General features: G+C 37.0%; 1 protein-coding gene across 1 annotated transcript in view; it reads right to left on the reverse strand.

Annotated features, from left to right (window-relative positions):
* gpr158a (G protein-coupled receptor 158a) overlaps positions 1-17,813 on the reverse strand; it is a 62,142-nt gene that overhangs the window by 27,834 nt on the left and 16,495 nt on the right. Inside the window, exon 5 of the mRNA XM_016484920.1 lies at positions 11,694-11,762. Within this exon, the coding sequence (XP_016340406.1) occupies positions 11,694-11,762 (69 nt within the window). The remainder of the gene's footprint in view (positions 1-11,693; positions 11,763-17,813) is intronic.

Genomic DNA, 17,813 nt, shown 5'->3' on the forward strand with positions numbered 1-17,813 from the left:
CGGTTAGCCTAACACAGTACACGTAGCACGGATATATATATATATATATATATATATATATATATATATATTATGCGCTAATTGAAAATCCTAATATTAATATTAAATATGAAAATCGCTAATCGCTAAAATATGAAAAGCGCTAATATTACAATGAAAATCCTAGAATCGCCACTGGTAACATGTCTAGAAACCATGTTAATTGTCATGCCATGGACTTTTCTGTGTGCCTTTAGATCTAGTTTTCCCTTGTGTTTTCCTATTCCCATATTTGGTCTTCATGTTCCTGCTCCCTGATTGTTTCCAATTTGATTCCAGGTGTGTCTCGTCTTCCCCTTATTAAGTTGTGTACTTAAGAAGTGTTTTGTTCAGAGTTCTTTGCCCGGTATTGATCGTCTATCCCCGTGTCCTACGTGTGCTTTCCTTGGTGTTAATAAAGTCTGTTGTTATTCTGGATTCTCCCTCGTCTCGTCTTCCCACTCCGATGTAGTAGGCACACCGTGACATTAATATCATATTACGTTTTGGTAATTTTAAGTTCATGTACTCCAAGGTATCCTAAAACATGGCATTACCATGTTACCCTTTGTGAAAACGAAGTGTGCTTTGAAACGAATTGTAATTCATGTGCACATTTAGTGTAATTAAAATATCAAAAAAGTAATTATTAAAAAAAAACTGTACTTGCAGATAATATAATATTAATAAAATAAAAGGCTATGTAAGTGTACTTAACCTTTCATGACTATGTTTCTCAACCGACTCATCAATAATGTCAAATTATGCATTTTACTGTAAAGTACAATTCATATCATTGTTTTGACAAGCTTTTGCAATGCTTTAAACAGTACAATTATTTAGATTTTTTGACAATCATACTAAAGCACATAATTGATTATAATTTTAACTGTAGTTTTTATGTAGTTTTACACTTAAAATTAATATATTTTATTATATATTTTTATTTTGCTAAATTGCAACTCATTACAAATGTGTAATTATTATAATTATATTTAAATACACAAAGTTTCAATAGAAATTACATTAAAGTTTATTTTAGCTTCCCATCAATGCTTGTTAGTACATTTGACACAACTTCTTAACCATAAATCAAAGACAATACACATGTTTATAAAATTATATATAAAGATATACTACTTAAGTGAGTCTAACTGCATTGAATATAATACATTTTTGTTCAATTAAAATTTACATGCAGTTAAGTGTCTAAAAACATTTAAGAATATTATTTCTGTAATAAGTACTATTTTTAAAAGTATGTAACACTGTACTTCTTTTTCACAAGGGACTCTTTAGTATATTTTTTGTTAATTGACCTCACTTCCACCATTCCATACATGTCTTCTGAAAATAAATCTACGAACGTTCTGTACTGAGGACGTCTCTAACGGGTTCAGGAATGAATGCTGGGCAGTGATGCTGAGATAGCATGACTCAATCTCTCAAGCGTTCTCGCCTCATCAAGGCAGCACTTTCACAATGTGCTTTAATAAAGAACTTCCGTTTCCGTGGAGCGGCGTGGCTCCAACAGCTGGGCTGTGAAAGCTCGAGCAGATGAGATGACGTCCGAAGCCCTCTATGCAGCTGAATGCTGTTATTTATTACAGTCATGCATGATCATTAGCTGGCATGTTCCTCATCTCCACCCCCACACCAATCTCCAGGCACTTGGTAACAAAGGCCATGGATCATGCCGTTGAATTGCTCAAACTGACGTTAAATGCTTCCATGCAAATGTTGATGCATGATTCAGAAGTTCCACCGTCTTGGGTTTGCAATTTAGCATTTCCATGAATTGGACACAAAATATGGCTTGAAGAGCTTAAAGAACATTTCTTCAATAAATGCCAGTGAAAGGATAACCTCGGCTAGTCATGCTAATTTTTTTATAATTATTGGAATTCTTGTTTTTATTTTTACATAATAGCGGAGTAGATACAGGAAAGTAGGTGGCTTTTTATTTATTTATTTATTTCTATTGTCAATACCGTCTTGTTTGGGTCATTTTCTTTTCATGAATGAATATACATTTTATAAAATTAACGAAAATGGGTAAAGATTAGCCTAAGTTGGGACCGTTTTGTAGTTATTGACAAATTAATATTTCCCATAAATTAAAGAAAATATTTGATTGTTGTTTCCTTCTTGCAATAACTTGGCCAAAATGATTGAATACTTGAGTCTGACAAATTTAGTGAACACTATAATGTGTAAATGAGAAAATTGTGAAAATGCAATGCATTTATCCATCATGCTGTACAAAGAATCCAATTAATGTAAATTTTTACTTTAGATGTCACATTTATTTATTGTTTGTTTGAGTAATTGACTGACTAAATGATTGATTGGGAGAATCGTCATAATCGTTGTATAATTAACTGTTAAATACAGAAGGTCAAGACATTTAATTAAGTGTTTGACGTGTTTAAATCTTTAGCTACTTTTCAAGTGGAGGTTAATTTTAATGTTATATAAAATAAATATGTCTCAGCAAATTGTGCTTCTTACAACGTTTAAAAAAAAGTAATGGGACATGACAGTGGCCCATATTCATGACGGACCATTTGATAAGCGTCTAAACCACAAAGTGTACAATAGTGGTGTTTAGAATAACTAATAAATGTATTTTATTATTGGTAGACAAATGTTATTGGTTTGTTGCTCGAAAGCGTGACTGATAAAGCTGAATAAGGCAGAGATCAATGAGACAGACAGCTCAAGGTCAGAACACAGACCATCTGCTTATTGATCCTGGATTAGTTTTCGTGGAAACCCACATATATTCCAATAAATTGCCTTATGGTCTTGAAGACATGGTGAGAAGTGTGTGTAGGTGCGTATTATAGCGCGCTTAATAATGCAAGAGGTTCCTGTCCTTCAGAGAAGCAGAAGAAACATCGTAAACATTTGCTTTTTATGCGTGAACATAATGCTAGCCAATCCATTCAATCAATCATTGGGGAGATTCTCATGTAGCTGCATTCAAAGGTCCTATATTGAGTGATCTAATGCCTTTTTCCTAGCAGTGACCTTATACCATCCATCCTTGACCCTTGGGAAGCTTCTATGGTCTCATATACCAGATGGACAAATGCAGGATTAGAGAGCGTGCACCTTTTTCCCAAACACCACAAATAATTGAGCACCAGCAGAGGTCATTCCTGGAGCAGGTCTAATTAAGGATGGAGATGGAGCGGTTTCTGGTCCATGAAGGCGAGAACACAACCTCACCAGGTGTGTTTGTATGTGTGAGTCAAGAAACGCTTGTGCAATAGCATGCTGTAAGTTTGACAGTGCACAGCAAGAAAAGTCTGGCCTACACATTTGGATATATTTGAATATCTTTACTAGTTATATTTTTTATTGATTTGGTTGTATTTCTAATGATAAAAGCTTTTTTTTTAATCTTTCAAAATAAGATGAGAAATCTTAAATTAAAGGGATAGTTCACCCAAAATTGAAAATCCTGTCCTTAATTATTCACCCTCATGTCATTCCAAACCTGTAAGACCTTCGTTCATCTTCAGAACACAAATTAAGATATTTTTAATGAAATCCTAGAGCTTTCTGACCCTGCATAGACAGCAAGGGAACTGACACATTCAAGGCCCAGAAAGGTAGTAAGGACATCATTAAAATAGTCTATGTGACAACAATGGTTCAACCGTAATTTTATGAAGCTACGAGAATACGTTTTGTGCACAAAGAAAACATAATGACTTTATTCAACAATTTCTTCTCTTCCGTGTCAGTCGACTCATGTTCACGAGAGTACCAAGCCGCATGCGTCAGGAAACTGCTGCGCCTTGTTTACAAGCAGAAGAAGACGCATGCTGTAAATAAAACATGTCTTCGAAAACGTCTAAGATTTTGACAAAGAGGATGACTTGCAATTTTTTCCCAGCCTAACTTATTAGAACCAGAATATACAGACGATGAACTAAGAGAGATGGACGTTCTACATCAGAACGCTGGCTCCTGTGTTAGCAGCACCACATGTATGCATTATGGTTCTCTCGTGAACATGCGACAAAAACTGACGAGAAGAAATAGTTTAATGAAGTCATTATTTTTGTTTTCTTTGCACACAAAAAGTATTCTTGTAGCTTCATAAATTTAAGATTACACCACTGATGTCACATGGACTATTTTAACGATGTTCTTACTACCTTTCTGGGCCTTGAACGTGGTAGTTGCGTTGCTGTCTATGCAGGCTCAGAAAGCTAAAAAAAATCTTAATTTGTGCTCCGAAGATGAATGAAGATCTTATGGGTTTGGAACGACATGAGGGTGAGTAATTCATAACAGAATTTTCAGTTTTTTGGTGAGCTATCCCTTTAAGAAAGTAAATAGGGTCCATTGTTAATTCATGGAAAGTTACAAAGAGGCTAACTACTATAACAAGATACTTCAGATTGTCATGGGTCACTGTAGCGTCTGGACCAATCAAACACACAATTTTTCATTTGATTTAACAAATCAGTTATTCATTAGATTAACAAATCGTCACAGTCCCCTCACCCAATAAACTGGGTGCCAGGATATCTGCAACGACACCAGGCCCCCCCTGGTCCCCATGGCAACCACGACACCTTTGCTAGACCAGATACATTTACGACCTAATGGCATGTTGAGAATTACCCCTCACTACAATTTCCATAGGAAAGACACAGTGCACAGTAGAAATGGACTATTCTCTAATTAATTTATAGAAAAACCTTTCTGTGAATGAACACACATATCCTTCAGGTCACTGCGTATATTATTGCTGTCTTGTATATTATCTGTTGTATTGTAGACTATTTTATGCATGCTTATGATAGAACCACTCATTCATGTAACCTTACATATACCATGTTTGGTCTCTATGAATGCATATTCGGATGATCTAATTGAGAGTGTATATTATATGTTTATACCTATGCAACATATTAGTGTTCTAAGAACCTTTAGTAATCTTTCATCAACACCCAAGCGAATTACATATGCGAAATACCATGCTTAGAGACAAAGGGTCGTAAAACCCTCCAGTAATTGCAACCTCCCGCTTGGGATTTCAGACTTTCTCATTGGACAAGCCCATCTTGCGAGCCGTGAATCTTCTCAGACCTTAAAGGCCTCACTTCAGTGACCCGCCCTTTGTTTATTTACTTTCCCTTTTAGCTTCCTACAGCTATTAGGACCCCTTTTTATTTTTTTTTTGTTTTGTTTTACTTTTACCTTATTTTAGTTATTTTACCATCACCATCTTCGCTTTTTGTATAGGATTACAGTAGTTCTAGCAACTGTTGTTTCCTTAATGAGCCGTACAGGTTATTAGTAGCCCTAATTGCCATCTCTTCTATAACCCTCCTTACTCCTCAGCCCCAGGCCTATTACATGAGGTACAGTTACCATTCACCATGCTGTAGGCCCCCGAGAAGACTACAAACACTTCCTATCGTTTCTGTTTATTTACCCTCAGGTGTTTGATGTGTCCCTGCTAGCTTAGCTGCAGTCTCCCTAGGTTTTCGTTGCTCATAACTGGAGTGACTTAATCATGCAGATTTATGCTACAAGCTCTGTGTAGAATTGTACAGTAAGAAAGTTATTTCCCTTAACCAGGAAATTAACGTTCTTAGAATTGACAGACAGTTGACCCTGAGAGGTCAAGTAAATATCTACAGCGGATCTAAATATTTATAATTAATTATAACTAGTTATGATTAATTATTCATATTTCCCCATGAGCTGATTCACTGCAGTCACGCAGAAAGTAATATTACAGCAATAACAACAGCTTGTCTGAAAAGTGAGAGGTGCTAGCCTTTTCGAGGCTTAGCTAACATTAATCTGAATGGTGATAATGTGAACAGGCAGCTTTGGGATGATAACGTCATCCATTTTCATTCTTTCACAGCTCATCTCATTCTTTTCTCTCTTCTCATCCCATTTGGTTTGTAATCTTTGAGAATGTCTGTGTGGACATGTCTGGTTTAGGTGTGGGGAGTAGTTGGCTCCCCCCTTCCCGCATTCGGGGGCAGGAATAGGAGGTAATGGCTAGTGTTGTGTCCCCTGAGTCTTGAGGCGTGTAAATTACATCTAGTTTGGCCCCTACGGAGTCAAGAGTTCTCTCTCCGTCAGAGCCATGCACTGTTCCCTTCCCCGTCATCACCAAATCCACTGAGATATTTCTGATAACATTAGGTTAATAGGGATGTGACCTGTGCTTTGTGTGGGAGAGAGAGAAAAAAGATGGGAAATACAGCAAGAGACATGTTTGTGTTCTTAGTGTATGGGTGTGTATATAAAAAAAACAGACTTTTGAGCACCAGCGTTAAGTCTGGTTTACACTGCAGCTTATTCCGGCCAAGAACCACATGCTTAGACAGGAAGTTTTATTTTGTAATTACAAATATAAGTGTCCTAAAAATGACATTCAGTTCACACTCTTTTAAAAGTTTGCTAAAGTGTACTTCTTTTTTCGCAGGGGTCGGTAACATAAGGCGGAAGATTGGTTTAAGATTGTGAAGCCAGGTGCACAGACAGGAGAACGACGGGTGTTCTGTGAGCCACTTAATCCACAGAAAGGCAGTGACATGGACCGACCAAAAGCATAAGGCCACACCCCATCCTGTGCTGGTCAAAACGCACCAGCGCACAGCAGTGTGTTTGTCATTAGCCTCCCTATGGGCTGGGCTCCAGTGTCAGGATGGCAGCAGGCCATTTGAACAAGGAGGTGAAAGAAGTGGACAACTGGAGAGGGAGGAGGAATAAAAGGTAGAGACTGCTGGTGGAAAAGAAAGAGGGCCTAAGGTGAAGACTGTACCTATGAGGGATTCACACTCTCAACACAGATTGATGGAGGGTGGAAATTCTCAGAATGGAGGGAATGTGTGTAAATCGTATGAGGGACTTGAGGCACAAGGGAAGAATCACATCCCAATGGAGATAAATGAGAGAGATGCTTGAAAATGGGGAGACCTCCAGTAGCTCCCGCCAGGATTTTAGGATAGCAAGTATTACAGGAGTAGATTACCCCAAAAACTAACATTCTTTCATTATTTACTCATCCTCATTCCATTACAAACCAGTATGTTGTTGTTTTCAGTGGAACACAAAATGAGAATTTTTGAAGAATCTATTCACAGCTCTTTTTCCAAATAAACTGTCCTGCAGCTAAGACCCAGTTTCCAGTAGTTCTCAATTTCTGGCTAAATAATGCAACTATGCTAATTATGGAATACCATCATTTTGGCCCACAGTAATCAGAAACGTTTTAAAAAATATTCTAATGGGATCATGTAGCTCTGCGAAAAATTGTTAATGAATACACTCTAAAAATGACCTGTTGCCACACCTTAAATAAATGCATGGTTGCAATTAAAAATTTCTAATTTAATAATTCCATTAAACCTTTTAAACATTATTTTGTTGAGTTCAGTTGACATAATAATGTTGATCACTACATTGCAACTTCATATTGTGCGTAATTTCAACACAAATTTCTAAGTGTAATTGTATGTGTCTTTCAGTAAGAGGGAAAGTCCTGTTAGTGTTTAATGCTGTTATGTTTGACATTTTAAAGAGTTTATGCTAATGCTAGAGACAAGTACAATTGTACTTGTTCATTACATATACATGCTTAAATAAGTTAAATTTAGCATGTGCTATGATAGCTGTGGATTCGAACTGAAAAAAGATACTATAAATCGGTTCCAGGCCCACAAATACCTTGAGCAACTTAAAAATATGTGTTTAGGTTACAAATTATTAAGTACTTCTAACTCAATGTAGTTTGTTGGTTGAACACAATTTCATTAGAAGTTGTCATAAATCACACACACAAAAAAAAGGATGCAAACTGTTGCGTTAATTAATTAATTAATTAATTTATTTATTTATTTGAGCTAACACAGTATTTTGTGTCTAATAAACTCTTCTGAATGTTGAAAACAGATTTTCTGGTAACTGTCTGTATTTGATCTCTTTCCCTGGCATTGACAAGATTTTTCAACATTTATGACACAACGCTTCCCTGCCATTGACGAGTTATTCCAGCAATCTGTGTTTTCACTGCTAGGGGGCGCTGTTCTGAACAAATCTTCTGAAATACACGTGAAGGAGATGATCTGTGTAAACCAGAAGGATCATGATCATGATCACCAAAAATTCAACAGCATCTGAATCAAAATATCGTAAACTGCCAATTAGAGGTCAACCGATAGCGGATTTTACCGATAAAGATAGCTAGGTTGGACCACAATGGCCAATACCGATTAATTACATGACCAAGATGGCGGCGCGTACACATCGCGAGGCTCAGCGTCTCTCCAGTTTTTGCAATTTTGTAGTATTTTTCCTGCTCATCTCGGGCCTGTTCGCACTGAACAACTTTGCTTTAACATCTTACACCCAACAGGAGCTTTTGGATATTGGTGTGCACGTTTCCAACAGTTTTATCACCAATCCTCGACTCATCCCTGAGATCTCCAGACCACCCGAGACTACGCACTCTACCCGGCCGGGCGGAAGTGCTCCCAGGCGGCGTCGTGATCGTAAACAAAGGCACTGTCTGTTCATCCAGAATACTGAATGATCCATTTGCACACTGCAATATTTTCTATGCACTTTTTAAAATTTCCATTGCACTAGTGTTTTGTACAGCTTAATGTATCGCTTACATATTCATTTGTAAATGATGTTCATATGTTCATAGTTTCTGCTTATAGTGTACATACACTTATTACATAATCCATATGTATAGTATGTTCATAGTATACCTATCTGTATATCATGCTGATAGTATTTAAAAATCTGTAAATTATGTCCATAGTACTGCCTTATCTGTATATTTATTGTACATTTGTAACATATTGTAGACACTGTATATCCTGTACTTACTGCTTATTGCACTTCTGGTTAGATGCTAACTGCATTTCGTTGCCTTGTACCTTACATGTGCAATGACAATAAAGTTGAATCTAATCTAATCTAATCAACCAATAGTTTTTTTAATGGATACTGAACGAAAACTTTTTTAAAAACAAAAAAAAAGAACTGAACCATACTTTGTAAATGAATAAAAAATATAAATTATTATATTGACCATTAAAGTTAGTTCATAGTTTATTAACTAATGTTAACAGAAGAAACTTTAAAATTTTAAAATGTACAAGTAAAAGTAAATGTTGAAATTAACACACTGTAAGCTGGCAACTTAAAAACAAAACTCTGGCAGGAAAAGAGTTAATGTGTCCTTGTTACACGTTACACAATGTAAAACCTGAGAAGTTACCAGAAGATGAAGCTGTCAGGCATTGACAGCTAATGTGACTTAGAAAATGACAAGCATCAGATATGGAGTATAAAGAGAATCTGTGGATGGTTCAAAATTCACCAACACAGGTACCCCGTTAGTTTTGCATGGCCAGGGATGAACAAGCAGCCAGAAAAGCATGTGTGTGTGTCTGTGTGTGTGTGTGTGTGCACATGTAATTCGGTTTCCCCTCTCTCTCGCTCCACATCCCCTGCTTTATTCCAGACGCCGTAGAGTGAAGTTATTGCATGTGACACGCTCAGCAGTAGGAGAGGGGTGCGAGCTGAAAAAATTGCATTACTCCACAAAGCAGAATGCCAGGGGAACAAGATGAGATACATCTCTGCTTCTTGATAACACTAGAATTATTTAAAGTAGAAGAGGGGGAGAAGGAGTGGAGAATATTTTCCAGTCTATATTTAGATTGGGAGCAATCACAGCAGAACAGACAGGCGGAGCTTCTATCTGCTTCAGATGAGCTACACGGTGGGCCGTGAGCGGGCAGATCTATCTGTCTCTGAGCTTCAGATTAAACCACAAACTGAATCAGAGGGAAACGGCAGCTCTAAAAGCACAAACACATTCTCATAGGCTGCATGTAAACTGCTAAACCTAATGTACAGATCTAATATTTTGACACCTAGCTGATATTTTCTGCTGTCTGATAATATTCACTTTAAACTAGAGCCATGAGTCAGTTAAAATAGTTAATTGTGATTGGTTAATGTGATAACAAACACAGTTGCTTTTAAGGGCAGAGAAGTTAGTAACGTGTAATTACTACCAGTTTGTGTGGATGGCAGAATGTGTGCATATCTGTATGACACTTGAATCAAGACTGATTGCAAGTAAATGATAATAAAATATTTTACAATATTTTAAACACTCAAACTTATTTTTAAGGTAAAAAAAAACAAACATATTTGATTCTCTGGACAAAAAAAAAAGTCCTTACTTAAATAAATGTTATTATGTTCAAAAAAACTTTTATTTATTTATTATTGATTGATTTATTTATTATTATATATATAATTTTTATATTATTTTATTCCCGCTAGTTTAATGTTTTGTTTAACTTGATGTATTAAAACAATTAAAATGGAAATTATAAATGAATAAAAACTATATAAACATAAAAACAATAACTCATAAAAATGACTAAAACTTTAATTAAAATTAAAATGAAATTGAATACTGATGATACTAATATAACACCTTTTTTGTGTTCAAGAAATCCATTAAAAATTAAACAGTTACACACTATCTGGACTTTTTTTTTACTCTACCCAAGGAAAAAAAAAAGAATGTTAATTTAGAATTTAAAAAATGTTCATCATATCAAATGTGTATTCAAGTCACTGTCTGTATGAATTAAATTTTTTATGTATTTTTGAATAACTAACCTTACTAAACCTAATCACCCAAGAAGTCAGATATGAGATACATATCAGATTTAGAAACACATTTGCAAGTGGCCAAAATCATATGATAAAAAAAATCATAAACTGGTACTTTTCTAAAGGTAAAACAAACAAACAGATAAAGGCATTTGTTTTCTATGCAACGGGAATTACGGTCACACAAAGAGCGATTAAATGGCTAAAATGCTCCTCCACCATCATTCCAACATCATCTCAAAGATTATTACTTTCCAGGACCTTGTATGTGATAATTGCTTTAATTACAAACCTCTAAATCACTTCACTTTAATTACATTTACACTTCCATGTTAAGACAAGCCCACAGCTTCCTGTGAATGCCACTAAACTGCAATTACTGTGAGCCAAAAGGCTTTGCTGAACAAAGCAACCGACGACATCTGTCTAAATCAATACTCCATTGACACATGGACAGCAGAGACTGTCCATCAATGAAATATCTCAGCCCTTATTTTATCCTACATTGCTTCAGTGCATATTTTGCTCCATGTGCAATGCCAACATCTGTATCATTCTATAATGCCAATGCCTTTGTAAATGTGACTTTTGCTGTATTTTATGTTCCTGGATCAACAAGCTGAGCTCTAACAAAAATCCGTAACATCAGTGAATGCAGCATTGATGTAAATCCTGTAGACTGACTTTTCTCCATGTAAAAAGTCCCTTCTTATTCTTACACATATCATGCATAAATTACCAGATTTAACAGCATTAAATGATCATGACAGGAGTCCATAGAGCTAAACTCAAAATGATCCCAGAGCATTTCTTTAATGCTCTTTAAATTAGTGCCATTAAAAAGACATTCTCCATCTAATGGCAATATTACATTGCACTACAAGTCTAAGGATATTAGTCACCAAAGTGCCATTAATTGTAACACCCCTAAAGTAATAAAGTACGTAATAAAAATGACTGTGGTCATGAAAGCTTACCGGAAAGTACAGGAGGAGCGCTCCAAACAAGATGGCCTCTAACAGGATGAGTCCTGATGCTCTGATACTCTGAAACACATCAAAAACAACATCACATTGGAAAACCTCTCTCTTTAAACTATTCTCTTGCTAGAAATGGGTCAGTGGAAAGCCATTCATTTGTGACTACTGCATAACTTATCCCTTTGTGCACAAATGCATTCTCCTAGGACTATTCTAATGTGTTCATAGGAGTTGATTCATCTTTGTTCTTTTCAGACTGATGCCTTGCCCTAGAACAAACCTGCTCTGTTAACATTCGCTCAACATTAACTTGATTTAATTTTAATCCACATATGATTGACAGGCAATCATAACGCCAAATCCGCCATCTTGCCCGACAAACAGATCAGTCAGGAGAGTAGATTCACTTCGGTGGACTTAAACTTGAAAAATTGTGTGTATTGACGTGGTTGAAATAAAATACGTTATGATGTTCATTCCTGTTTACTTCGTGCTTTACGTAAATATGGAAAGACAATTGGTTCACGCGTGTCTTGTAGGGTTGGGCGATGCCTACAAAATTGGCATCGGACGATGTCTACAGTGAAACATCACGATGGACAATGACATCGGCGGGGGCGAGCGGGGGGAGGGGTGTGGGCGAAGAGTTAGGGGGTGTGCCCGAAGCGTGAATCCTTCCTTATAAGGGAAAACACGATTCCTAACACCGTGTCTACACTGGACGTGAGCGGCGCGGCACGACAAAATACTATAGAACCACTGATCTATAATAGAGATTTATTATATATAGATCAGTCTATAGAACTCATTATAATCAGTGATGCTGTCTACACTGGATGCGGCGCGACACGACAAATCCCCGACAGTAAACTGCTGCCACATTCTATTTATGACGTGCTGACACAGATTTCAAATTATTTTCAACGGTCGCTTTGTCGCGTCCAGTGTAGACAGACTTTAGCTGATGCGGCACGGCGCGACATGATAACTGTCGCGTCCGGTGTAGACACGGTGTAACGGTTGCCTGTTACATTACAGTACATAAAATTTCACTTACCACATAAACAGAGTAAGGAGATATGACTGAGGATGATGGCAAATGATTTGCAGATCTTCAGTACCACTGACAAACATATAATCTTGTAAAATGTGTGGCAAGTACTCCCGCTCCATAGTATAAACAGAGTACATGCGATCGCGAATCTTGAAAGTGAAAGTGAAACTAAAAGTGATCATGCATTCAAAAGCACGATGCCAGTTTCAATGCCAGGTATAATAGCAGCTCCCTGATGCCGACATATATATGTAGTATAATTACCCAATTATATAACCGCGAGGAAAATATTGAAATATATATTTTCCTCCCATCTCGTATTTATTCCCTTTAGGGGTTCTGCCTACATGTCATTTTCTTTCCGAACACGGTATTGGGATGCAGGGGGAATTGGGGGGGGATCACGATGCCGGCTCAACATCGTGATGTTTATCAGCCATAGGCGATGGACGATGGCATCGTCTATCGGCCCAACCCTACTGTCTTGTCTGTCGGAGTTTTGTCAGTTTCCTCTTTGCTCCGTGATGTATTTTTTACTGCGTGAGAACATAGTGTGTAGTGTGAGAGAGGCATGGCTTGCCGAACATAACAACAGTAACTAAGGAGGGCGGGTTTTTGTGAAGGGTCAATTGACCAATCACTGTATTGCCTCAGTTCAAGCGGCACACGTGAACCGATCGTCATTTCAAAGCATGAAATGTACATGAATGAACATCAGAACTTATTTTATTTCAACCACGGAAAGATGGCAATACACAATATCGTTCCAGTTTAGGTCCACCGATGTTAATCTACTCTCCTGTCTGATTTGTTTGCCGAGTGGTCAACTGCAGTTGTTAGTGAAGGTTGCACTAAAATGTCGCAATGACAAAAATTACAGTGAATACTGCACTAAACTAAAAGTTCAAATGTTACAAATAAGTTACAATATTGATGTTTTAACCCTCTATCGTCCGGTGTAATTGATAAATGCTATCTCAGGGGAGGAAAACTCAAATGTGAAAAGTGGTCACATTACCCACAGGTGTCCATTTTTTTTTTTTTAGTAATTAGCCTAATTTATTATTATTTTTTCTCTGTGTGTGGCACTGTGGCTTGTATATGTCATTTGGGCAGCTGGCTCAGGTATGTCTCCTTTAAAGCAGAGAAAATGAGAATTCTATTAAGAGGCAACAGGTGAGCTGTCAAATGCTTTCTGAAATCAAACGGCCAATAGAAAGCACTTGACAGCGTGAGCTGAAACAGAACAAAATTTCTAATCCTAACTCTGTCGCTTTCATTTAGACTTCTCCAGCATTTATGGATCGCTTTCAGGCAGCGCCCAGACGGAGCATGCTTCCAGAGTAAATTAAAATGCTGGCACTATCAAAACTGAGTGCCCTACATATCGACAGCCTAAACGGCGCCTCACTGCAGGTATTAATGAACCTTCCTCGCAGTCAGTGTGAATCCAGTCTACTATTACTCAGGCCACAGTCTGCATGTCTGCTCAAGCTGAGACATGTGTGGCATACGTTTCTGAAATACTCTCTATATACATTAATAATGTCCTAATTATAGTAAGTAGCTGTCCGGATTTTTAATCTGTACAGACTCCTCCTGAGAAAAAAAAAATCCTAATGAACCTATAATTAACAGAGAGACAATCACGAGTTTGGACATGATATTAACTGACATCATTGAAGAGAAAGTCAATGTTAAACTACAAGTTGAACTGAATCAAGCTGGCATTTGCCATAAGTGACAGCTAAAAATAAAACAAAATTAGGAATAAAATGTTACAAATCTTAAAAGTTCAATTAACCCAAAATTGAAATTCGGTGCTTGCTTGACATGCGAGAACCAATGAGGTTCTTTCTTATGTGTCAAGCAAGTCCGTTTGAGCTAAACTAAAGCTTGAGAAGTGATTGGCATACCCCTTACATATGATACAATGGAAAACACCATGACACTGTAGATGAATAAGATCTATCTGTGAAGAACAGCTAGACACAGATAGATCTCCCTTTCCTTTCCTAAAGTAATAGTTTGCAGCAAATAACACCTCTTTTTCCTTCCTCTGTAATTCCTCTGCAGTTTTTGTCTCTTTCCCTCTAATGGTGCAATCCATTCATTTAGTCTCCCGGAAACTCCATTCTCTCTGTCCTTTATCAACCTTGTTTGAGTCTCAGCCTGTTTCTGCTCTAAATATCTCCTTAATTAACTCATATAAGCTTAAAATATACCATTTCTTATCTCCTTGGCATGCTGCCTAACATTTTGAAGTAAAATCAAAGTGCAAAGTGACAACCTGCAGTGATTAGTATATTGTACTTTTGCAATTGTTGAATTTAATTACACATTCAACAGAGCAGAGTTGACAGATGGAAACAAAGATATTGAAACATGATGAAAACCCAGGCTCACTGGAAATATGTGCCTCTAACTGCATTTTTGCAAATCTCCAAAAACGTACCTATACTGTATGTACAATTCACTGCGGTTTACATCTGAAATGAACACTAGAGGAAGTAAAATGCCAACAATTTTTATCCCTTTTCACAAAAAAATTTGATTACAAAGGCATATTATCAATTAAGTAAGACTTGTTTTCATGTGGTTCCTTGCACAATATGATATCCTAACGAAAGAAAAAAAAGCTTTTGCTAGTGATTTCATTTGATTTGAAACTAAACTTGTTTTTGTTAATTACTATCGATTAGGTATCGTATAGGTGGAACATTATTTTCAAACACAGTGAAGTTTTTAGCACCATTCACCGAATATTTCATTTCTTTTGGATACATTTTAAAACGCTTTTGGTGCCACTCAGTGGACCTTTCACTTTGAATGTGTCGCAAAGCGTGCAAGAAGCAATGAAAAATAATTTTGCTGAAATGTAGCCACAAGCATGTATTTCCAATAAACCTGGTTTGCACAATATAGATTACACTTGCAACTCTAATGTATCTCAAAACCATCTGCTTTCTAATTTAACAGGGAATAAAATGTCACTACCTAACACTCGGCGTACGAGTGACTAATTGTAATATAACTCAGCATGGAAACACCCCGGTGTCAATAAGAACAGGATGTGCTTCACTGAAACAATTGCCATCTTAATTAGCTCCCTCCGGCAGCAGACGCTCACCTTGTTCCTGCGGAAATGGTAGAGCAGTACCATACTGATGAAATCCACCAGCATGCACAAGCCCTGAAAGGAGAGCACTGCCATACGCAGGGCACCTTCACCCCGGGCCACGCAGGGCGCGTCGTCCTTGCAGAAAGCACAGCCTTCTTGGCAGGGCAGACAGTAGCTGGAACTTTCTGGAACATCCCTGTGATGTGGCAAACTCTCCTTGCCCTTCCCAGTTGCTTTCCCTGGAAAACAAATCAAATAATATTACATGATGTTCATTTAAACAACTCTGCATTACATTTGCATACATTATAATCACACCAACAAAAAAGTGCAAACAATCGTGAAATTAGCAGCACAGACGTGACATTTAAAGTGGTCCAGCCCACCCTCCCCTCCAGTGATTGGTGGTCTCATCAGTAGGCAACTCACACCGTTTCATGTGCTAGCCAGGGTGGGTGGGTGTGTACATACCATCTGGGCAGTCACTTTGATGCACCAGTTGTTTCTGCCTCAGTTACAAATCTCACATCTTTTCATGATGACAATTTCATGGTATTCAATAGTTTTACTTTCCCTTAAAATCCAGCTGTGATGTGAGATATCACTAAGAAATCATTTCAAAATATTGAAAAATAAATAAATAAATAAATGTATTTGCTGTTTAATGGCAGTCAGTGATTACCCACACTGCAAGATAATATACTGTAGAACAACTAGTTGGTGGCACCAGTAGGTGACAACAGTGGGATTTTAATGGTGAAGTGTATAATGTTTCCTATGCTACAATATGTTGCAAGGTCATGAGTTTGAATCCCTATGCATGAACAGATAAATTCACTATTAAAACTGTTATTGATTGTTTATAACAACAGGATTCTTATGAAGAATTTGCAGAGCAGTAGGTGCTACACACAAAGATTGACAGACTTTTATTATATCCTAAATTTTATTCTTATATTGTGAGTTCCTCAAACCTGGTGTGACCTCTCTTCATGACCTAAGTTTAAATGTGTACAACGATGACTAAGTAGGCTGTGTTGGAGAAAAATTGTAGAAGACTTTGAATATAGTGCTCAAGTTGTATGGACTACATTCATGATATTTCTGTTGTGCTTTTTATATACTTATCTTTAGGGCTTTTCACACTGCACTTTTTCTTGGGTTACTGTCATTCTAAATCCAGCTTTTAACCTTGGGTAAAGAAACATTTCACACTTGCAGTTTAGTAGTGGGGACTTTTCACCCGAGGTTATGAAACCCTCTTAATCCTCTTATTTTGTGCCTCATATTCACATGTTTTAGATGGTCACAGAATCTCTGCACATTGTGTAAACAGTTGTTTCAGCATTTGAGGCGAAACATGTCAAATGGGGAAGGAAAACAAGTAAATTGGAGTTAAGAAGAGACTGTTTTATTGTTACCTTTGTAGTCCGAAAAGTCCATAAAGGGAAAAAATCAATATATAATATGAGGATGTGCAGTGCTAGAGCAGTTATATAAACAGGTTGCATGCTGCGTTTGTTCATTCAAAGGCACTGACGCATGCTGCGTTTGTTCATTCAAAGGCACTGACAATGCAAATATGAAAGTTAAGTTACAGGGATAAACTGCAATATATACCAAGGATTAATGGTCAACTCTGAGTAAATTATGAGAAGTGTGAAACGTGACATAACATAACCCAGAATTCTGTTTACCTGTGATTTAGAATCACCCAGGGTTAACTATTTCAAGTGCAAAAGCCTTTTTTTTTGTGTGTTTCACGAAAGAAACAAAGTCATACAGGTTTGGAACAACATGAGGGCCTGACTTTTCATTGTAGGTGACCTGTTCCTTTAACGTTATCTTACTATGATATATGGAATAAAAATCTAACTGATGACATGATATATATATATATATATATATATATATATAGATAGATATATAGATAGATAGATAG

Source organism: Sinocyclocheilus anshuiensis, unplaced genomic scaffold, assembly GCF_001515605.1.
Source record: "Sinocyclocheilus anshuiensis isolate Anshui unplaced genomic scaffold, SAMN03320099.WGS_v1.1 scaffold870, whole genome shotgun sequence".
NCBI classification, from domain to species: Eukaryota; Metazoa; Chordata; class Actinopteri; order Cypriniformes; family Cyprinidae; genus Sinocyclocheilus; species Sinocyclocheilus anshuiensis.